We start from the raw sequence: 24,490 nt of genomic DNA on the forward strand, positions 1-24,490 counted from the left end.
TCTACACCAAGGAAGAAAGGAGTATAGCCATTTTCCATTTGACAAAATGAAAAGAAAACTTTTTGAAAGCCAGACGCTGAAGACCCATTGCATCTCAAGATCAGATTGAAGAGGAGTCTGGTTTAATTCTCATGCTCTGAAGTTGGATCTCGGCATTGACGGGGAAACAACAACAACAACAAAAAAAAAGAACTAAAAGAGAGGAGGAAGACAGGACCCAGTTTGAAACTCAGATTTTAGGAAGGGATAAGAGGGAGCATGTAATCATGTAATGTAAAGGATTGTAAGGAAAAAGGACAGTTTTACAAACATGCCCTTAAATGGGGAGGGAAGCTGCAATATAGGGTTGGTTTTAAGCATCTGAAGTCTAAATGGGCTATGAATTAGAAGTCTGTGACACTGAATTTGAAGCATCACAAAACCAAACCGAGTCGAAGATCAGAAGCCACACTGTGGGAAGAATCAACAGGAGTAGGAGATCTTTTATCCTCTCCACCATGAAGCTGAAGAAAGTGGAGAGTATGTGCAGGCACATCTGGAGGAGCTGTCAACAGGTTTGATAATATAACTCAGTGCCTGTAACCAGTGAGAAATTGATCAAGGCTGCAAACACTTGCAACAATCAGTGCCTTTTGAGCTTAGACTGTTCCTTAATTTAGGTTTGCTGAAAAGAAATAATGAAGAAGTGAGGTAGATCTACAATACAGTGTATTGTTATAGCAGAGGGGTGTTGCATGGTTTGCTGTGTGGTTAGTTTTGCTTGGGAACAGAAGACAAAAAAACATTAAAATCTCTCAGTAAACTTTACAGAGGAAAATGATGAAAAAGACATTGGTGAGAATGAAACATGAAGATGGCTAAATGCAGTAACCTGAAGGGTTTTAGATGGCATTTTCTTTGGTATATGTGTAATTGTTATTCACAGAGGTTTAACAGAGAAATACTGTATTATCGAGAACCAAATGACTTGTTATTATTTAAAGATTATTGCTGTTCCGTTTGAAATTGTTTGTATGACAACTTCCTAGGATTGATGTCAAGTCTTTTTTCTTTCTGCCACTGGTACTAGTGGAAACAGTAAGTCTACTTCCCTATATGCTCTCAAATATTTTGCTGATTTTATCAATCCATGACACATCGCGTCAGGATAGAAGATGTGAGTTCGATGAATATATTCATTCAGAGGGATGTTTGCAGTGTGTCATTGAGGATACATTACAAGAGTGATCTAAGCAAAGCACATTGGTATGTAAGTGACAAACAGGCACAATGAAACAATTGTCTCTGCTGACATTGTCAATGGGGGCTGCAGAGTAGGATAGATTAGATGCTAAAGGTAAGGCAAGTCACAAAATATGTGGAGACACACGCACAAAGGTTGTGTTCAAAAACACTTCCTAACCCCTACATAGGGCCCTATTAGGGGTTACGCCATTTTGTTGTGGTGTCTGAAACCTTAGTGATAAAATTCTATGCGCTACATAGGGCACTCAGATTTTCCCATAAAGCATTGCGAAAAGTAGTGATGGATATCCCATCATGCATTGCAATTTGTAAATTATAATGGGATAACCAGGGAAGCTGCAGCAGTCTGACACTTAATTATGTGACAGCAGTGACGTCATTGACTGCGCGTCAAATGATGATATGTCCGAAAGCTGTTGAGATTGAGCTCACTATACAGTGCAACCCTACATAGGGAGTGGGGCTATGAGTGTTCTCTACCGGACCATCAGTGAGTTGCAGTCCGCACACACGGAGGGCGTTTTCATCTTGGGATTTTAACCAGGCCATCATGCAGGCTATTCTCCCTCACTTCAACCAATACGTGGATTTTCCAACAAGGGGAGAGAATACTCTAGACTTGGTTTACACCAGCATCAAAGACGCATTCAGAGCAGCCCCCCGCCCCCACCTCGGCTCTTCAGACCACTTATCTGTAATGCTAATTCCTGCATACAAGCCCCTGCTGATCAGAGCGAAACCCACAGTGAAGCAGGTGAGGTTGTGGACTGAGGGGGCCATGGAGGCACTCCAGGACTGTTTGAGTGCTCTGACTGGGACATGTTCAAGGCAGCAGCCACATATGACACCTAGATCAACATCGATGAGTATGCCATAACTGTGTCAGCCTACATCAATAAATGCACAGAGGACGTCAGCACCACTAAGAACATCATCACCTGGGCCAACCGACAACCCTGGATGACTGAGGAGGTATGACAAATGCTAAAAGCACAGAACTCAGCCTTCAAGTCCGGCGACAAGGAGGCACTGACGACAGCCAACTTGAACCGTGCCATCAGGTTAGCAAAGCGGAATCACAGTCGGAAAATCCAGGACCTTTTCCACGACACCAGCAACACCAGGAGTATGTGGCAAGGCATATGGGCGATTACAGACTACAATCCACCCTCCCCCCCGGTGGGTGAAGTTGATGCTGACCTCCTCAACGGACTCAATCACTTCTTTGGGAGGTTCGAGGCACTAAACACTACTCCAGCAGAGAAAGCTGTTCCCTACCAGGAAGAGGAGGCACTCTGCATTGACACAGCTGACGTGTTGAAGACTCTGAGGAAAGTCAACCCACGGACGGCCCCAAGCCCCGACAATATACCTGGGCGGGTGTTCAGGGAATGTGCAGGTAGCTGGCTGGTGTTCTAACAGACATTTTTAACACCTCGCTGGACCAAGCCACAGTGCCAGCATGTTTCAAGAATGCCTCCATCATTCCGGTGCCGAAAAAAGCTCAAGTCACCTCATTAAACGATTACCGGCCTGTTGCGCTGACTCCCATCATGATGAAGTGCTTTGAAAGGCTGGTAAAAGAACACATTGTCTCCAGACTCCCCTCCACATTCGACCAGTTCCAGTTTGCCTACCGGAAGAACCGCTCCACTGAGGACGCCATCTCCTCCGCTCTTCACCTGAGCCTGGCACACCTGGAGGAGAAGAACACCCATGTGCGGGTGCTGTTCCTGGACTTCAGTTCAGCGTTCAACACGATCATCAAGTTTGCACCACAACGGTGGTGGGCCTCATCAGAGACGACAACGACCTGGACTACAGAGAGGAGGTGGAGCAGCTGGTGGGCTGGTGCAGAGACAACAGCCTGATCCTGAATGTGGACAAGACGAAGGAGATTATCGTCCACTTCAGGAAGAACCGGCCAGCCATGCTCCACTGCTCATCAACAGCTCAGCTGTGGAGGTGGTCAGCAGCACCAAATTCCTGGGGGTGCACACCACAGACGACCTCACCTGGTCTGTGAACACCATGTCACTGGTCAAGAGGGCACAGAAGTACTTGTACTTCCTGCGGAGGATGAGGAGAGCCCACCTGCCGCCGTCCATCCTCAAGACGTTCTACAGAAGCACCATAGAGAGCATTCTAACCAGCTGCCTCTCTGTGTGGTGTGGAGGCTGCAGCGCCTCCGACCGGAAGAACGTGAGGAGAGTGGTGAGGACAGCAGAGAGGATCATCGGGGCCCCTCTTCCCTCCATTCAGGACATCTCATCACAGCGCTGCATGTCCCGTGCCCGTAACATCATCAGTGACCCCTCACACCCCCACCATGGACTGTTCTCCCTGCTGCCCTCAGGAAAGAGGCTCCACAGCATCCGGTGCAGGTCCACCAGGTTCTGCAACAGCTTTTTCCCCCTTACCATCAGACTGTTGAACTGTTAAACTTTTAACTGGACTCTGCTTCACACATGTACATAACTGAACCTTTACTGCCATTTTGCACTGTCATTTTGCACTATTAAACATTGTTGAACATTGTTGAACATTTTTTGAACATTTTTTAAAACAGTTTCTTCTTGCACTATGATACATTCCTATCGCTGCTGCACTTTATATTGTACTTTTATCTTATTTCATTGTCGTGTGCCGTATGCAACGAAATTTCGTTCTGTATACACCCTGTGCATACAAAATGACAATATAATTAGTCTAAGTCATGAACCCGATTGAAGTAGTTGTTATGTAGAAGCAGGGAAAAACATTTCCCATCTGATGTTATCAGCTTGCCGCTCTCCTGTCCACCCATTTCCTCTCTAAATAAGACAAAAGACAAGAATCCCTCAAATTCTGGCTGCGCTGAAACCATCAGACAGTGGCTCAAATTCTGTAAATGAAACAACCAAGTTTGATGATACAAAGAGGAATGTACAATTGCCATTTAATCTTCTTTGTGGTGACTGGTGTCTGTAAAGCTTGGCCTTTAAAAAGCCAAGCTAACAGTCGTTAGCCTTTTTCCACTACTTAGACCCCAGCTGTTGCCAGCTTGCTTTTGAGACAATTCAGCATGTTAATTTGGAATGTGAAAATCTTTTCACAATGACATGATTGTTCCGAATTAAAAAAAAAAAATAAATAAAAATTGACCACAGGATTCAGACGTAATCTAGGTTTTCCTTAGCTTTCAACCATACCCCTTACTCACACATATCCCCCCTAATAACTGACCTATAATGTGATATTAATTCCTACAGCAACAGAATATTAGGAGAGGAATAGAGTTGTTTTACTGATGTAAGGAAAACTGGTCCACTTTCTGCATTTCCCTGTGACCTCCTGCACTAAACATAAGTCTTGTTTTTCAAAATATCGTGCTTGATCTTTGCTCAAAAGATCCTATGTTTTCATTTTTACACGCAATTTACTCAGGGGACGAGGAGAGTCAGTTATCTCCCATCCAGTGTCACACATGATGCAGCATTTGCAGCACAATCCATTCAGCTTAGAAGAGAAAGCATGTCTTGTTTCCATTTGGCCTGTGGAAAAGCAAGCTGAATAATTTTTATGCTCAAGATTGGAAATGGAAATGAAAGAGCATCTGTACCCACATGCACACGAAACCTCTCAGGTGAGTTTGAAGGATAAAGCTTGCGTTTTTATTGCGCACCATTGGAGTTTGAGATCACACCACTCACTTTGTAACTGCTTTCTCTGTAACTGTATGGTAAGACAATTCAGCTTGACTTTCCTTGTTCCATTTCCTTTGTTCCGTCTCTTGCAGTTGGACCAGTTGGTGGTGGATGCTGCCAAAGAGAAGAGGGACATGGAGCAGAAACACTCCACCATCCAACAAAAGGTGCACACACACTTAATATGATCTCATCTTGGTTTTAAACATGCATATGCAAACCAAAATAACAGCCAGACTTCGTTTATCTGTGCAAAAAAACAAAAAATAAACTTTATAGTTGCTCAACTCAAAACTACACTAAATTCTTGCAGGTGTAATGATTGCCTGGCCCTCTTGTGCTACAAAGCCTTTCTTACTGTACACTTATATCTTTCTATTAAAAGTACAGTCAGACAAACTGTTAAAGAGTTGCAAGACTTAACATGTATCCGCTCTTCAAACATTGTCCTGTAAGAGTTGTGAGCTAAGGCCAAAACAGTTCATTGAAATTGAAATAAATGCTTGGTATGGATAATTTATCTTAATTTATAGATTGTGTCTAAGCACAAAGAGTGTGGTAATGTAGTGGAGTATTGCTTTCACCAGTTTACTGTGCATTTGTCATTTGTGTGAATGGAGGTAGTACTCGGGTGTAATGGCATCCCTAAGGATGATATCAGCTACACACCCATGCATTATTAAAGGGTGACGGAAACCCATTTCTAAACAAGCTTTGGTTTCAGCGTGCTCCTGTGTCCTGCGTCTCTGTCCGCCACACCTGCCAACACTAATTTACCCAACGAGTCATGGATGGATGGATGAATGGATAGATAGAGAGATGTGAGATGGGATGGGGTGGTCTGAGGGACAAACAACCTCCTCAACCCGTTAGTGGGCAGGACAGAGACAGCAGCCTGTCACTGAGCAAGCTTCTCTGCCTGACTATGGCATTGTGTAGAGGGTGGTGGACACTGTTTATGAAGGACCACGTTTTATCTTCTGGATTCCTACCTCTTACCTCCACATCCAACGCCTTTGTGCTTTTACCCCCTGGTGTGACAAGCGGGTCCATGACCAGCGCCCGGTGGGCTGCAGGAACGGATGGCTGTTTGGTTGCACTGGGTTTTACCTCTACCCCTACCCCTACCCCGCTCCCTGTTGCAAGTCCTGAGTTTTTTATGTTTGTAAAGTGTACTTATTATGTGCTTATGTTCCTGAGGTTGTTTTTTAATGTTCCCACACTGTACTACTCACAGGAGCATAGTATGGGGGTTGTTGTTTTTTCTCCTCCAAGGAGGATGTGGGTTGTTATGTTACAGTATATTGGTAGTAGTAGTAGTAGTAGTAGTAGTAGTAGTAGTAGTAGTAGTAGTAGTAGTAGTAGTAGTAGTAGTAAATAAATAGCCTTTGACACCGCACCATTAAGTTCACATAACGTCTTTATCCAGCTATTGTTTGCTGGGATTCCCTTTATCTATCTTCCTTTCAGTGAGGTTTGTTTAAGTCTCTTACTGCTCTTACTTCAGTCTATTCTCTTTCCACTTTTTTTATTCTGTTCTGTCTCTTATCCCCCTTGTTGTGTCAGTGATGGTATGTTATCTTGCTGTTTGTGCACATTATGCTTACATTTATGCTTTACCTTCTCTTCTATTGCTCTTCTATTTCTCACTCCAGGCCGCTCTGCAGGTAAGCTGCCTCTCTTTTTTCTACTGTAGTGTGTGTGTGTGTGTGTGTGTGTGTGTGTGTGTGTGTGTGTGTGTGTGTGTGTGTGTGTGTGTGTGTCATGCATGTAAAACTCTCCTCGGTTTTGTCACCACAGTGCTCTGTACTCATGCTCTCTACTTACTGATCAATGTATGTCAGAAGTGTCTTTAGTAAAGGCTTATTTAGATGAAGAAGGAATGTCTCTCTAACATTTTTGTTAGTTTACTCACAGCGGTTTCTAGTTTTTAATTTCGTGAAACTTGCTGATAATAATTGCTGTGAGAATGCTGAAAGTGCAGTGGAATATAGAAATTACCGAGAAGTTGGAGAGGGTGGGAGAGAACTCTTTACACTGGTTTGATATACAACTGGTGAAACTCCCCTGTCCGTCATACTCTCTAGATAATGACACCATAGTTTAAAATAGTAGGTGTTTGAAGCTAGTAATGTTTTGATGTTTTGCTGGATTAAGAGCTTTTCTTGTATAGTTGAGAGTTTTAAAATCAGCTAAAGAAATTGATGTATTTCTGCGTTTGATAATTTACCCTGTCGGTCTTCCATTGTTTTTTATTTTGTCTTCATTTCCTCCATTTTGAAAAAGAGGTGCAAACAAAAAACTTTTTTAATTATAATATACCTGAGTACCCTTATCCTCATAAAAGCTAAATGGGGCCTTGATACTGTGTGTAATATGTTTTTTTTTTCTGTCTATGTGCATTGTTCAGCAGAAACACTACAACTCAGAGACCGTTTCTGTCTCATCTCATAAAGAATCAAGTAGGGTCACTGGTTTCAGTTACAGTTTAAAAACAATTAAATATGATTGTCAAAAATCTATGTACGGACATGAACACAAGATGCTTTTTGAGTTTGAGTAGACACTACAGACATTGAGCATGTTTTAAGGATTGGCTACTGTAGTAGCACAGGGAGAGTGAGGGGAAAAGCTGAGTGAACGTCTCTAAGCTGAAGTCATTATAAATGTTTGATGCCTGAGCTCCTCTGCATGGTCTACTTAATTATTCTAGCCTAGCAGTCACACACCCACATTAACACACACATAAATGCAGGTGACCTTCACTTTGAGCAGGAGGCCTCAGGAGGAGGAGCAGAGGCTGTTACTAAAGTTTGAATAGACACAATGCTGCAGTAGAGAGGTGAGACAGGCCACTCTGCACAAGTGACTTCAGACATTGAGATGCTACACAGAGGAGTTTGAGACTGAGACAGGTTGTCATTCACATCTAAATTTCCTGATACAGAACAATTCATGAAAGATGAAGATTTTCAGTCGTTTTCACTATGTTTGGTATCTGGTGAGTGCATCTAAGTGGAAATTGGTTTTTACTATGTTTTCGTATCCATTCACCTGACTGTGCACAGTGACTGTGTCCTTGGCTACTTTCAGTTATAGTTTTTCACTTTTAGTTTGCTTCCTATACTTAGTTTTTTTTCTTGCTTGCATATATTTTTTATGTTAACAAATCATTCATAAATTCCTCTACATGAGAAAATACACCTTTCTCTTTTCTCTGTGTTGTTCTCTTGCTGTTTGTGTGATGTTTTAGGAGGTGACAGAGCTCGAATATTTACCAGACTGCCGCAACTTTTGCGCATGGAGGTCGACCTCCGTACGTAGAGTCAATGCATCGGTATTCCCTCTGACTTCTGTTTTGTGCTTTATCTACCCCAGTCTTTCATCTGCTCTTGCTAAAGAAGATGGATACTTGCACCTATGTCTGTGTCCTCGTTTTTAAATGTAACCCATGCACTGGTGTTAATATGTCTTGATAATCCGCACGCTTCATTTTGATGACTTGTTGATGTTATCAGTGTCTGCTACAGTGAACTCAGGTTGCTGGTTTGATGTCAGAGTGGTTTGTTGCTTTGCGGTCTATTGTGAATGTATGAGTTGGATTGTAAATGCTCCTCTACCTTGTGTTTTTCAAATGTTTGAGGAACTTAAAACAGCAATCTTACTGCTGTAAATTTTGACCTTTTTTTTTTTTTTTTTTTTAACATGATACCAGATGATAGTGTATGCATCTGACTATGACTGCACGCATACACTAAGTAGTATGTTTTCATGTCCTGTCTTCTCTGGTCCATGTGGAAATTACAGGTGGTTATTTCTCCACACATCGTAGTTTTCAGAATAGTTAGAGCTGTGTGGCTCCAGTGCCAGAGTTATCCAACATTTAGGAAAAGATGATTAGTTAATGCCAGCTCTTTCCATACTCTTTGAATTCAGCACCTAAAATAACTTAATTTGTCTCTCTGTATGTCATGCTGGGAAATTGTGTTTGCATCTGGGTATACATGTCCATTCAGTCCACCACTATTAATGGTGGACATTAATAGTCCACCATGATAAATATGTGTGTGTATACGGTATGTAAAGGTGAAGGGGGGATTGTTGAACTTTTTTTTGGTTACATTTATAGATTCAGGCAATAAGAGTAAGGCATCTCAAATGACAGATATTTTACAGAGACTGTGAGAAGAGATGATGAAATACTGAATTAACTCTTACATTAAATACACATATAGCTTATAAATGAGTGTTAGCTCTGCACAAAGACCTCTGTGTGTGTTGATCTGATCCTAAATGGAAACTTTAAGGCTTGACACACCAAGCCAGCTGTTGTGGGGTCAGACCATTCATTTCTCACACAGGTGCCACTAGTTGGACCTTTGTTGGCAGCTTTTTATCTGGTTCAACGTGTCGAATCAGTGGTGGAGTGTGTCTGGAGTAAGACTCTTTGACTGGCTGTTGAGCCTAGCAGCAAAACAAATAACAAACAAAATGACAAACCTGAAAGGTCACATAGAAGGCTCTACTCATTTTAGATATATGATGAATATTCAAGAACACAAATATTTTGATCACAGCCACTTGATCATCTTAAATGAATAAACTGCAGATCAACTGATAATTCAGGAGAGGCCAGTTCAGTTATCACAGCCGGCCTTCATTACCCATATGTCTGTGAAGGTTCTCAGTCATCCAGGTCATGGTAATCCAAAAAAGCGTTGAATAAGGTCAGCTGGACTTGTAGAATTTCTTGAAGACGTTTCGCCACTCATCCGAGTAGCTTCTTCAGTTCTGTTAAACTAGTGGGAAATTGAGGTTAAATAGGAAAAACTCTGTGGGTAACACCCACCAGAAACTTGCTTGACCAGAAACTGGGGTCACTAATTACCATAATGGCTGATACTTACCTGTCCTTGAATGGGGGGAACTGTGTGCCTAGGCTAACTTTAGTTTAACAGAACTGAAGAAGCTACTCGGATGAGTGGCGAAACGTCTTCAAGAAATTCTACAAGTCCAGCTGACCTTATTCAACGCTTTTTTGGATTCATTACCCATAGTTCTTTGATGTTGGTCTTTGTTCTTGGTCTTTGTTCTACACAGCACAATCACTATACCCAAATCAACACCATCACTTTTAAAGTGTCTATATTAGTCCATGACAGAAAATGTTCATTTGACTTTTTGAAGTGTTGGCATGTTAACACTCCCAAAGTGTTACTGACTCGTCTTATACTTCTTAAACTTAACACTTCTCAACACTAACCACTAGTCTATAGTGTTGGATGTCAACTCCCTCATAGTGTCAATTGTTAACTTCTACAAGTGTTTACTCCATATTTACACTGTAAATATTTTTTTTTTTGTTTCGGTTACATTTTACATGTAAAATAAATAATAATTTAAGAAAATTTACCATGTTAAGCTTAAAATGTTTATTTTAAAATGCACCACAGTAACACCTAAAAATACAAAATACATTTAAATGATATAGCTGTTTGATGTAAAGTGGCGTCTGTCCTGTACAAACTTTCCACATAGTTTGTTCCCAAACGTCAGAGAAAATGAGAGAATGAGTCCTGTAGCTCCTACAGCAGGTGTTGAACTGTCCCCAGCTTCTACGCAAGATTGGCCTCAGGGTCACAGCATAATTCCTTCTTATAGAAACACATACAAATACAAACAAACACACACACAAAAAAAGATTTTTAAAAGGTGCCAGACGTACCAGGACACAGCAGCCTGCAGCAAGGCAGTAAAATTGTACCCAGCTAACTTCACCACCATCGCTACCTTGTTTGTCTGTCAAAGCCACCAATATTTTCATGAAGAAGACAGAGAGCATGTAAATTTCCGTGTGGGATATTTTAAACTCTCTTCTTGTTGGTGTATAACAGCGCCGATTGTGCTAACTTGTGGGCGGCAGTAGTTCAGGAGGTAGAGCAGTCGTCCAATAACCGGTTTGATTCTGCCCTATCCCTAGTCTGTCCGTTATGTCCCTGGGCAAGACAATTAACCCACCTTGTCCATAGATGTGTGCATTCTGGTGTATGATTGCGAATGAGTGATGTTTGGTGGTGGTCGGAGAGTCTGTAGGCGCACATTGGCAGCCATGTTTCCGTCTAACTGCCCCAAGGCAGTTGTCACTACTGAGGCAGTTTACCACCACCAGGGAGTGACTGTGTGAGCAAATGAATAATGCTACAATTGTAAGCGGTTCGAGCATCTAAAAATGGAAAAGCACAATATAAAACCAATGCATTATTATTTATTATTACTAACCTAGCACAGTTTAGCTCGGGTCAAACAGACATGTAACACCACTGCAGTTATACAGTCAGTTGTTTAGTTGGTCGTTGTCTTTAACTATTAGATTAACTGCCATGGCAGTAACAACTGTAATAGCCTACTTATGTTAACTGTGTAATTGTCCATGAATTACCATTTATTGACTTTAACATGGCTTGAGAAGTCAAATGTTAGCGTTAGCTTGGTATTCCGATATAGCGTTGTACGGGTCATGCGAGATCAACTGTAACATCAAATGCAAAACAAATCACGTTTACTCACCAGACAAAGCTTTCTCATCAGTAAAACCTTCTGGGGATGACTGTCCAAGTGCGGGTGTAATGAATGGGTGGGGCTAATAAATTAACACCTGAGGTGTCATATCCAGGTTCAGAGCTCATAGTAGAAATGAAGAGTTAAATGTGCCTGACTGACACTTATAGAGTTAATTCACCAATACTTTTAACACCAACTATTTGCCCTCAGAGAGTTGTATATAACACATTTAACTCTACAAATAGTATAATTAACTCTACTCTTGCTAAATTTTACCAGCACCAGAATTTTAACTCCACAGCATTTGCTGTGTATGTAATAATTTACAACTTTGTATGAGTACACTTATTACATGTCTGACTTCAAGTCTGAAGTTCACGTAGTTGATATTGATAGATACGCATTGTTGCCACCTGCTGATAGACTCATTTTCACCAACCTGCCCATGAATCCTCTTATACTGTCAAACTGTCACATAAGATCAATCATCAGCATATGTTATATTATTAGATTCTACGTGTTTCCTTCAGCTTGATATATGTATCCATCCATGTTTGTTTATCTGTTTCTCCTGCTCTTCTTTTCTCTCTATCTTCTCTGTTTCTACCCGACTGACCTTCAGCAGATGGGTCCCTCCATATGAGCTTTGTTCTGCTCAAGGTTTCTTCCTGTTTAAAGGAAGTTTTTCCTGCCACTGTCACCCTTTGGCGCTATATAAATAAAATTGTATTGAATTGAAATGAAATTTTCAGTCATCACAGAATTTCCAAGATTGACATATGCTTCTTACAAACCCCACTGTAGGCTGGCCTGCAGGCTCTGCAATATTTGGTCACAACTCAGGACTTTGTTAACCAGTAAATAACGATACAGTTTTTCAAAGTTGCTCATAAAGTCATTTCAAAATATAGACAAAAAGGTGATCAGTAAATATGATGCATGTACAGAACAGCTAAAAAAGAACAATGTTCCAGTTGGCCACAAAAATGCTGCTCAAGATTTAAGCTTGCTGTAAATGGTTAGATAGTTTTATACTTTTTTTTTTTTTTTAATAAGGGTTGGAGTCCTTGCTGAGATCACAAGAGAACCTGGAAGTATGTAGAAGGATAACAGAGAAGATGATTCGTCGTCTGGTTACTGTAACAGATCTCGGTATATAAAGCTGTAATTAGTTGTGGAGGTGGTGACACTTTCTGTAAATGGACCCCACAAGGACACATGGAAACACATACAGGCATGCGTATGTGTCTTTACGCATCCTGGTGTTAAATGTCACTTTAAGCTGAGAAAGCTGGAAAGGGGCTAGGAGAGTGTGGTGGCAGGTCAAGTACTTAAAGCTAGTCTGACCACAAGGACAGTCCCATGACAACACGAGGGTGAGTTACAGTAAAGTCATTGAGAAGAAGGATGAATGGCACTTTGCTACTGTCCATAGAGGATAGTACCTAACTCACGAACTACACAAATAACAACATCAGTTTGAATTTCCACAGTATTTTCAATTTATCATGGATACATATATCCAGCTGAAGGAAACATGTAGAATCTAATAATACAAGGTATAGTTGATGATCTTATGTGACAGTTTGAGAGTACAAGAGGATTCATGGGCAGGTTGGTGAATTGTTCATCCAGGTAGGAGTGGACATCTGGAGGAGGCCATGAGGACTGGGCAGGTTGATGAGGCCACGACAGCAGATAGTTTAGAGCTCCACAGATCAGATATACAGCACTCCAAGCCACAGACCCTCAGAGAATCACAGAAGAAGATGGAAAGAGGGAAACGCAGTGGTTAGTAATAGAAAAGAAATGATCAGAGATTAGAGGACAGGAGCTTGGTGCCAGAGAAGAGAAAGTAGAGGACATGTCCTCAGTGCGTCATCCCCTTGCAGCCTAGGTTTATAGCATATAACTAAGGGGTGGTTAAGTCCAGCCTTAAATATAAGTTTTATCAAAAAGGTCTTAAGCTTGACCTGAAAAGTAGAGACGGTGTGTGCCTCCTGAACCCAAACTGGGAGCTGATTCCACAGGAGAGGAGCCTGATAGCTGAAGGCTCTACCTCCCATTCTACTTTTAAAAACTCTAGGAACCACAAGTGGACCTGCACTTAGAGATCGTAGTGATCTGTTGGGACAGTATGGTACTATGAGGTCTTTCAGATATGATGGAGCCATTTCAGGGCCTTGTATGTAAGGAGGACGATTTTAAATTCAATTCTAGATTTTAAAGGGAGCCAATGAAGAGAAGCTAAAACTGGAGTAACATGATCTCTCTTGCTCCTGTCAGTGCTCTTGCTGCAGCATGAAATCTCAGTCTTAGTTTCAATGCACTAGTATAGAAGTATAGCACTAACTGACCTTGTGTTATCAAGACTAAGCCATTCATGGCATATGTCATGTAAACAATTGACCTATACTTCAGAGACAGAGGGATCTACTGTATACATGTCTAAGTCTAAGTCTTTCTCAAGTAATAAATTGTAATATATTATTGCTATGGCAGCTGTTTCTGTGTTACTCCATTCAGGACAAATGCACAGTTACTCATTACACTGGAGAAAATCATCAGCAAAGGAATTATTGAACTATTATAATTTTAACACAGTCTCTGGTTTCCTTTATTCCTTTCCAAATGTTTTTTTCAGGATTTCTCGAATGACGACACCAAACTGGAGTATAATGTGGATGCAGACAATGGAATCGCCATGGAGGGTTATCTGTTTAAGAGGGCAAGCAATGCCTTCAAGACATGGAATAGGTACAGTAGACAATGTTTAATGTGTAGCTCTATGAGTACCTCTAGTTAATGATACGGTATAACTTTAGTGGACTGGTTTTGGATCATAAATAGATAAAGAAGTGTGACATTTTAATAAATAAATATTTTCAATAAATATTTAACAAAATAAAAATTATTTTAAAACATGTTTTCAGGAGAATGGTTGTATCATGCCACTAGCTTTTAACTAAGATTAAGAAGGAAGATGTAATACAGTGGTGGACAAGCTTAATGGAAATTTAGAGGCAATTCACTTTGATGGTGGAAAAAGGTTTTTGGGCACCCTTAACATTTTACACAATCTGAAATATTATCTATTATATCTATATATCTATTATATTATATATTAATGTTTTTGTGTTTCAAAAGGTGTGATTGCATTAGAAAACCACAAACAAATACAACTTATATATTTAAACTAAATTCTTCACAGTTTCAATATGTCAGTTCTCAACATTGTTGGTATCAAAGTCAACAAATAACAGAGAATGTGTTCAAAACTGAACAAAAAATAAAGAAACCATCACATCATCAAATTAATATTTAGTCTTCCTGCCATTCGCACACAGTAGAGCTCTAATCCTGGCTGGCATACTCAAATACTCAAAATTACTTATGTGTTAGGATTTGATTAGTATTTTGTCTGTCACTATGCTAAAAGGAGTTGCACTTGAAGACCTAAGAATGATTCTTAATGCAATATTTCACATATGCATGGGGTGTCCGGAAACTTTGTTCCGCCACTGTATTTACAGTACTGTGCTTAAATTTTAGGCAGGTGTATGCTATAAACTAAGAATGCTTTCAAAAATGGAAGTGTTATTAGTTTATTTTCATCAGTTAACAAAATGCAGTGAATGAACAGAAGAGAAATTTAAATCAGTATTTGGTGTGAACACCCTTTCCAAGACAGCATCAATTCTTCTTGGTACACTTGCACACAGTTTTTGAAGCAACTCGGCTGGTAGGTTGTTCCAAACATGTTGGAGAATTAACCACAGATCTTCTTTGGATGTAGGCTTCCTACACACTCAGTGTTGAGATGAGGGCTCTTTCGGGACCATGCCATCACTTCTAGGACTTCTTGTTCTTCTTAACACTGAAGATAGTTCTTAATGACTATGGCTGTATGTTTGGGGACAAATACATTTGGACCCAATGATACGCCTCCCTGATAGTATTACATGATGGATAAGTATATTGGATACCCAATCTTCAACTCCATTTGCAGAAATGTAGCCTCAAACTTACAAGGAACCTCCACCATGCTTCACTGTTGCATGCAGACACTCGTTATTGTAACGCTATCCAGACCTCTTAACAAACTTCCTTCTGCTACAGCCAAATATTTCAAATTTTGACTCATCAATTCACCAGAACACCTGCTGCTGTTTTTCTGCACCCCAGTTCATAGGTTCTCATGCATAGTTCAGTCTCTTGACCATGTTTCCATGTCAGAGGAATGGATTCTTGGCTGCAGCTCTTCCATGAAGACCACTTCTGGCCACACTTCTCCAGATATTAGATGGCTATACCTGGGTCCCACTGGTTTCTGCCATTTCTGAGCTGATGGATCTGCTGGACATCTTCCGATTTCCAAAGAAAAGTTTCCTTGGCCGACCAGTGCGTCTATGATCCTACAAAATCTCTGACTTTGTGCAAGTGTACCTATAACGATTGATGCTGGTTTGACAGTTGATGTTCACTCACTTTGAATTTGTTAAATTGATAAAAATAATCATTATTTATTGAAATAAAAATTGAAACCATTCTCAATTTACAGCATTTTTCCATACCTGCCTAAATCTTTTGCACAGATTGCACTTTCCCTCAAAACCCAAGAAAAGTCAAATAATAAAAGATGTAAAAAAAAAATCACAGCACTGTTTGTTTATAAGTCTCTATTGAATAAATTATTGTAATTGTACTTTTTCCTCCAAGAATAAATTGAATACCAGGTTTTACTGTGTTTAAATATATATTTCTTTTTGGATGAATATATCTACTCATCAGAGCAATCACACTCTCATTCCCACCAAAAGTATGTCAAAGGGTTTTATTAAAAGGGCATAACTGGCATTTGCATGTGCTTTTAATCAGCTTGTTATCTCGTTTCAGGCGTTGGTTCTCCATCCAAAACAATCAGTTAGTATACCAGAAGAAATTTAAGGTAAGTCAAGTGACTCCTGCACACTTATAGCAGAAATTGTAAATAGTCATCTAGTGCAGAAAAAACCTCTGAGTTTGACAATCTCTCTCTCTCTCTCTGTATTGATTTAGTAAAATACAGCCATTGTACAGCTCCTATATTCTTGGGAAGTTGTGTTTTGCTCTCTTTCCAAACTTATTGTATTACATATATTTGTTCTTAGATGCTTTCTTGCAACAGGCTAAAGCAGAGTACAGAAATAATCAATTAAGATTTGTAGAAAAATCATTAGCACACTTTGTCTTCATGCTTAATTTGTGTATGTCTGGATAGCAGGAGTTAATGGTTTAGTTACTATATGCTGTTGTCACCAATGTTGAATTCAGTCACTACCTGTTTGGTTTAAAATGTTTTTAAACATTTATATTAATATCTTTTAGTACTTTGATGATTTGTAATTGAGTCTGTTTAATATTACAAAAGGAAGAATGACAATAGTTGCAATACAATGAACAACAACTTATCCCATACTCTATAGAGAATCTTGAATGTGTGTGTGTGAACTATGTATGAACGGAGCTTTTGGACTGTTTCCTCAGGACAACCCTACAGTGGTGGTAGAAGATCTGAGGCTATGTACAGTCAAACACTGTGAGGACATAGAGCGTCGCTTCTGTTTTGAAGTGGTGTCACCCACCAAGTAGGTTTGAGTCACTGAAACATCCCTCACTCAATCTAATGAAACATGAGATATGAAATATATGAAAAAAATTGGGATGGTGGGGCAGCAGGATACCTACCTTCTACCACATCCTCTGACACACTATGAGTAGACAGCAGCTGTCTGATGCCTGTCTTCCCCCACAGGAGCTGCATGATGCAGGCAGACTCTGAAAAACTGCGACAGGCCTGGATCAAAGCTGTCCAGAACAGCATCGCCACGGCCTTCCGTGACAAAGGGGATGACAACGAGGTAAAAAAAAAAAAAAAAAACACTTAGACTGATTGAATGGTTTCCTTGAAAGATAGACACTGACAAATAGGTTTTGTTTTGGATTTGGCCCGAATACATTCCAAGTTGTTTAACTCTAATAGAAAAACAAGTGAGCTAATAATTATTTTTGTAGGTATACATCACGCTGTTATTATAATTTATTTTTATTTATGTACATCCACTTTCTATGCTCTTAAGTTTTTTATTTCCATTTTATGTTGTCTTTGCTTTTTCCTCTAATCAGACCATTAGATCATATGTATGTGTCATTTGTTTTTAGTGACTGCATTTTCCCAATTTCAGAAGCTGGATAGGAAGTCATCCACGTCGACTGGGAGTCTGGATTCAGGTGGGGAGCCAAAGGAGAGATCATTAAAGGGAGAAAGTGCCCTGCAGAAGGTCCTGGCCATCCCAGGCAATGCCTGCTGCTGTGACTGTGGCCAGCCAGATCCACGCTGGGCCAGTATCAATCTGGGCATCACCCTCTGTATACAGTGCTCTGGCATACACAGGTAGAGTACTGTAGTTTTTCATAAGCCAAACTTCATATTAAGTTTTATGATATTCTTGTTAAAAAAGGCAGCAAAATTTTGTACAGCAATATTATTTTTTTTAATAATTTTACAATTTGGATGCTATTAAAGCCTTTGATTCAAACTAATGCTGCTAATCTCCATGCTCAGCTGTCACCTTTTGGCCGTAAACACAGAGACATCGCTTGCTGTGACTTCATGTGCAACCCTCTATTTTAAAGAGAATAATTCCAAAAAGGAGAACCTCTGGGAAGCTAATAAACTAAGGCCTCATTTATAGTATTTTAATTATTTTTCCACCATTTTGCAGAAATTCAGTTAATTTGGAGTTAATTTAAACTCTGTTAGTTATGAAAATTATTTTCCTTTAGGGCCATGGTGTCATTGGGGATTTATGAAATGTAAACTTACTGCTGTGTAAACACAGTCTTCTTGGGATGTTATGGTGGCCTTTATTACTTGCTTCACCACCACATAGGCCAGTTCAGTTTACATAAAAAGGTCCAGCTCTCCTTCCACTCTCTCTGTATGAAGCAGTAACTAAAAAGGATTTAGGCTTCATGATAACTTAACCAGAGAGGCTGTGATATGATTTAATATAAGTATTTGTAGAACTTATGATTTCTTTAATGACCCCATCTATGACATCTCTAAGTCATTCACACAAGCTATTCTGCTGAACATTATATTTCCAGGATGAATATAGAATACAAACCTGTGCCAAACATATGGCTACTTAAGAGTAAAGTAGATTATTCCGTCAAATATCATGGAACATATAGCTTTTATTTATCAATTGACTTTAAAATACATTCTCTACATGCTGTAGATAAGTGTCTGTGACTATTGCTGCTAAATCTGTGAATATGCAGACCTCAGTTTCAACCATGTAGCCAAAACATGAACTGCATTTCCAGCATTGTGCCCTATTCGCATGGAATTAGTTTTACCTGGGGACCTCTGGTAATTTCTAACAATCACAGAGGTCGTCTGTGATCTTAATCCCGTAAAGTATAAATTACACTGCAAATGACCTACTATAATTCTCGTAACACAGAGGTCCTCTGATAATACTAATCCACTGTGAATCGATATGTCTGTGATTTAGGGGTGATTTTTTACTTTTTCGCAACTTTTGTTTGATTTGCAGCATTTTTCTGCCTCATTGTCTCTTAAGAATTATGAAGGATGTGCTATAATTCAAAGATTGGACAGATGGTAGTCGGAATGTCACTGAACTATTCACCCATTTAGACGAATAAAACCATTAAATCAGCCATTAATGTGTTCATCCACAAACCTGGAGCTGATTTAAATACCACCAGGTGGTTGGTTATTTCTTCCCTGGGATAAATAGTATCAAAAATATATTTTTATCATCCATTATGATTTACAAAGTAATTAAAACTGTCTTTGACATGAAGTGGAATGAGGCTGAAAATAGCAGAAACATAACAACAGTGTGCACAACCCGTGTGAATGTGCCACTTGACACACAGATGTATGGGGGTAATATTGGATGCCCTCAGGTAAAACTAATCCCGTGCCATTAGGGCTTGTGTAAAAGCATATGGAGTGATCATATTGTGTTTTTTAATTCTTTCATTTACAGGAGTCTGGGAGTGCATTTCTCTAAGGTTCGGTCTTTAACTTTGGATACATGGGAGCCCGAACTACTTAAGGTGAGTAAGTGTGTGAACTGACTGTCAGAAACAAGCACGTTTAGTAGTACTGGTATTGCTTCACAGCTTTTTTCCCCGTGCTTTCTACTATGCTTGGCAATAACTGTGAGATCCATATAGCTGACAACTGAAATTTGTTACACTGGTTGATAAGTCAGCTGTGATGAACATTTTGCAGCTGATGTGTGAACTGGGGAACAAAGTGATCAACCAGATCTATGAAGCTCGGCAAGAGGATCTAGGAGCTAGAAAACCACAACCAGGAGACCCGAGGTACAGGACTAAAGCTTAATGGTATTTTCAGACAAAATACTTTAAGTTAAAACCTGCAGGAAAATGAATATGTTTTCACTGTATATCTTACCATGTGAAAGTATCATGCTCGATATCTGATAAGGGCTGGTTAATGAGTTGGGTTCGAAAGATGGAATTGACAATGTTCAACCTACAGAGGGCTGAATTAAAAGAAAAATCAAAGTTAAGAAAAAATATATATATGTTGTTAGTCTGTGTTGCTGAAATTTCATTGCAGCAACTCAAAATGGGACTCAGTAGTTTGTATGGCCCCTATGTACTTGTATGGAGTGTGACAATGTTGGGGGATGCACTGGACCAGGGCATCGCTGACCCATCACCAAACTGGCCATGCTGAAGGATGTTACAGGCAGAAATACGCTGTCTACTGTTAAATGTAGACAGTCTGACACTCATCCTGTACCTTTTTCTCTTGAGACTGTGCGAGGCACAACAAACCTTCTAGCAGTGGCACATATTGGCAAAAGTAATGAAAAACAGTCAGAAAAGATGAAGATGGAAAAAATGTCAATATCCTCCACCTGTACCTGTAAATCTGTTCCTGTCTCACTGTTGTTCCTCTAGTGCACCTGTTGTTACCCCCCACTACTTAACTAACCAGAGTAATATGCCAGAAGATGAATTGACTTGATGCTTTACTCTGATTAAAGTGTTCCTTTTTTGAGCAGTGTATATAGAAGACCAAACTGTTTAGTCTAAGTGAATAATATCTAGAAATGTTGCCAAAAATTATGATTATTTAACACAACAATGAAACAATTTTCCAGACACGAGGTAGAGGCTTACATTAAAGCCAAGTATGTGGATCGCCGATTTGTCCGCCGACCATCAGATGAAGAGCTTCGCAACAAAGTGGTTTCTTTGAGTAAACAGGAGAAGAGGCTGAGTAGCAGCTCTGAGCATCTGACACCGAGACCGCCTCCACCCACCCCAAACCTTCGACCCAGTTCTAACATCTCTGGGCAGTCAGGTCAGTTTAAAACTTTCAACCCAGTAGTTCAACCCAATGTTTCTCTGTAACTTCCAGGATCAAACTGAACCGAGTTTAGTCCATTCAGTGCTTAAACAAAACTTTGTTTTAAGGCTGATTGTACAATTCAGTGTGATATTTGTTTTGCCGTGGAAATGTGTCCATCCGTTTGCATACTCTGTTCTTTGTGAACAGCATGTGTCTAAACCCTCTTTGCCTGGCATTGCTTTTCTGTAGTCTGTCTTTTCCAGTGTCAGTTGAGCCAGTAGTCAGGCAGTTTGTGCTTTCCCCCTGAATTTCTCTTTCTCTCAATCTCTACTTTATCTTTCTGCCCCTGGCTGTTGTGTGCCCCCCTGGATCAATCCCTGCACTAACTAAATCCCCCCTAACCCCACACTGCCACTCAATCTACACCCTTTACCCTTCAAACTCCAATTTCCAAACTCCCATCATCCCCCTGCGTAGCTGCTGCCAGTGGTGCGGAGGCTCGCCGTGACTCTCTCTTCTGTCCTGACGAGCTTGACTCACTCTTCTCCTACTTTGACACCTCCTCCAAGCTCAGGAGCAGTAAGTTCTAAACGCTTCGTCTTTCGCTTGCTTTCCATCCCTTCTGTCCCTTTCAGTTCACTGCTTCAGGGCTGTGATCTAATTCTTCATCCACTCCTTTGTTTCTACCTTCTCATCCAGTCCTTTCTAATGAGCCGCCCCGTCATGTTACCAGCATTTTTCTTGTAGAGTTGGGATTCTTTGTCTCACACATGGTTTTGGTCAGTATGCGATATTTCCACTTGTATCTGTAGTTTTGTTTTTTAGGGACCTGCAGCTTCAGGTGGTGGAGGGGATCTGTCATCTTTTTCTCTTTCTGTTTTTATTCCAACAATATCCTCTGTGTACATCTTGAGTGAAAGATATCAGGACCACCTGCTGATTTTGTTAACACAACCTGAAAGATACTTACATTTGTTTGAAAACAAAAGGCTCCTTAGGTGTCTACAAAATTAAGTTTATGTGCTGAAGTTTTTCTTTCCAAAGCACAACTATCAGCAGGAATGTGTTCCTTTTATTTTATACACTCAATGAATGTTCCTCATCACTGCAAACAGTGATTGCGACACCTTGTTTTACAGTAAAAAGTGCAGACAGCGGCATTCAGAACAGTGCTGATGGGAGCAGGGAGATGCTCAATACCACCCCCTCCAGTAACAGCCTGGCAGATGCAGGTAAAACACAAACACCTCTGTCTTCACCTATATAGGCTTCTCAGGCTCTTGGTCAAGCATCAGTAACGCTGGAAGGTGAGCCATAACTTCTTATCGTACTTTAACGGTCTTATTCTGTGTAAGTGCTACGATTATAAGAGCGGAACCAGTCAGTGACCATTGCTACCACTTGGAGACAATTGCAATAAACATACCAACACATTTTGTAAAACATTTGAGTGGACAGCCTTTTACAGTGGGATATACTCATGTTGCCTTAAACCACATACCCAGATAGAGTGCTATTTCAGCTGCTTGTAAATCCAATCTCTTTCCTATATTGTTGTGAAACTGGTGTTAATCTAAAGATGCTTGTATTTTACAAGATTTTTATATTAACTATATTTCAGAAAAATCTAAATTCTCAAAGGAGAAAGCATAAATATTTGTAAAACAAAAACACTGTACTGTCAGGGGGAAAACTTAACACACATCTCTCTTTGCGTTGTTTAGAAGCTGCTGAGTGTCCACTGCCTGCCACGCTTCCTCCTCCGTCACCCTGTAAAGAGATGGTTTTCTATGAACCCAAGGAGTACAGTCCAGGTCTGCAGCTCTACTGGGCGTCATGTGCCCGCAGCCTGCCAGACATGGCAGAGGCACTTGCCCACGGAGCTGAGGTCAATTGGGTCAATACGGAGGAGGATAAGAGAACGCCGCTTATCATGGCGGTGCAGGGGGTTAGTATGACCACAAGAAACCCTGTCAGTTTAGAGCTATTAACAATTTAAAAAGTTTTACTAATTTCGATTAACAGTTAAATTCAGTTTTAAGTTGATTGCAAAGATACATCAGTATTGGGCTGAAGCTTCAGACAAGTAATTGTTCGTAGCAAGTCTTGAGATAACTTTACACACATTGTTGATACAAGTGCTAAGATGAAAAATATAATTATCATTCAAATCATGTCAATGGTTTATTTTAGGGTTCACTGGTCACCTGTGAGTTTCTGCTCCAAAATGCAGCTAATGTGAACCAGCAGGATGCCCAGGGCAGAGGACCTCTTCACCACGCCACTACGCTGGGACACACAGGGTTTGTTTCCACATCTTCATGCTAGACCAGCCTGTGAGCCTCTGTGTACTGATGGGCCACTTTGATGATACTAAAAACTTCTGTTGCAGGCAAGTATGTTTATTCTTGAAAAGAGGAGCAAACCAGAACGCTGCAGACATTGATGAGAAAACTCCCCTGACCATAGCAGTGGAAGCAGCCAATGCTGATATTGTCACACTGTAAGTCTCTTGATTCTACTATGGCCATAGAAGAGGATGTTTTGTTCATTTTAAGTGCATCTACAAGTAGTTAAACATTTGGGTCTTGGATTAATAGATGAATCAGACTGGAATATTGCTGCCACTTGTCCTCCTCTACCTGTGTTCTGAAGAATGTGGTAGTTACTGTGACTAGGTGACGTGGACTCATTTAAACTGACATATTCATCATCCTGCAGCCACGTTTCAGTCAAACTAAATACATCAATCTGATGATCAGTAATCAAATCAGTCACTAAAACAGATTTAGACAAGGGAGACCTCTTCAGAAATGTAACAGGAAGTGGAAAGTGATGCAGGAAGTAGTAAAAAAAAGCCTAGTGTATGGACCATGTTTGACTGACAAGGGCACAGACAAAAATGGCTGGCACTGGCGTAGGTTATGTGCGTAGGTTATGTGCGTAGGTTGCACCGTCTATCTCCCACAGACTGAAAAAAAAAAAAAAAAAAAAAAAACATGCTTAAGACTGCAACCCTGCCTCCTGACCTGAACTCTGGGTTGTTGTGGTTTTGGGTGGTTACTAAAATCGTCCAGATTCCCAGATATGAGTGCTTCACCCACCATAGTGGGATGGATGCCCCCAGAAAGTATTCCAGTTGTCTATGAAAAACACGTCGGCTGCTGGACGCCCCCTAGATAACTGGAGATGGAATGATGACATGCGACTAAACGTCATCATTGGTCAGGAAGCTATATCCAACATACTTTTGGCAAATTTACACACCACGTTCATTTTAATGACCTTCAGTTGGTGTAATAGTGTCATCTTTACATTAAGCACGGTCCCTTAACTCTGCTGTTATACCAGAGTAATAATATTATTTTCAGTTTCAGAACCCAGAAATAACGTTATAAAGATAAATGTTAAAAGACTGATTGTATCATGTGACTTTGGCTCTGTGACACATTTTTCTTTGTTCTTGTTCGTTTCTTTTATTTGTTGCCCAGGTTGCGACTGGCCAAGATGAACGAAGAGATGCGGGAGGCCGAGGGGCCGTACAGCCAGTCAGGTCAATATAACACCAATAGCCCCACTGAAATGCAGT

The 24,490-nt window shown here is 40.4% G+C and overlaps 1 protein-coding gene across 7 annotated transcripts in view; it reads left to right on the forward strand.

Annotated features, from left to right (window-relative positions):
- Nucleotides 1–24,490, forward strand: part of LOC125009670 (arf-GAP with coiled-coil, ANK repeat and PH domain-containing protein 2-like) — a 75,896-nt gene that overhangs the window by 45,677 nt on the left and 5,729 nt on the right. For 3 of the 7 annotated variants that reach the window (XM_047587827.1, XM_047587820.1, XM_047587825.1), the window contains 17 exons: nt 5,024–5,098; nt 6,587–6,598; nt 8,185–8,268; nt 14,137–14,249; nt 16,389–16,440; nt 17,019–17,119; nt 17,287–17,392; nt 17,717–17,925; nt 19,559–19,628; nt 19,807–19,901; nt 20,711–20,913; nt 21,379–21,480; nt 22,041–22,133; nt 22,626–22,849; nt 23,095–23,204; nt 23,294–23,404; nt 24,393–24,454. In XM_047587827.1, the coding sequence (XP_047443783.1) occupies nt 5,024–5,098; nt 6,587–6,598; nt 8,185–8,268; nt 14,137–14,249; nt 16,389–16,440; nt 17,019–17,119; nt 17,287–17,392; nt 17,717–17,925; nt 19,559–19,628; nt 19,807–19,901; nt 20,711–20,913; nt 21,379–21,480; nt 22,041–22,133; nt 22,626–22,849; nt 23,095–23,204; nt 23,294–23,404; nt 24,393–24,454 (1,822 nt within the window). The remainder of the gene's footprint in view (nt 1–5,023; nt 5,099–6,586; nt 6,599–8,184; nt 8,269–14,136; nt 14,250–16,388; nt 16,441–17,018; nt 17,120–17,286; nt 17,393–17,716; nt 17,926–19,558; nt 19,629–19,806; nt 19,902–20,710; nt 20,914–21,378; nt 21,481–22,040; nt 22,134–22,625; nt 22,850–23,094; nt 23,205–23,293; nt 23,405–24,392; nt 24,455–24,490) is intronic. The other 4 variants (XM_047587821.1, XM_047587822.1, XM_047587824.1 and 1 more) reach the window with 4 other exon arrangements.

The sequence above is a fragment of the Mugil cephalus genome, chromosome 6 (genome assembly GCF_022458985.1).
Source record: "Mugil cephalus isolate CIBA_MC_2020 chromosome 6, CIBA_Mcephalus_1.1, whole genome shotgun sequence".
Lineage (NCBI taxonomy): Eukaryota > Metazoa > Chordata > Actinopteri > Mugiliformes > Mugilidae > Mugil > Mugil cephalus.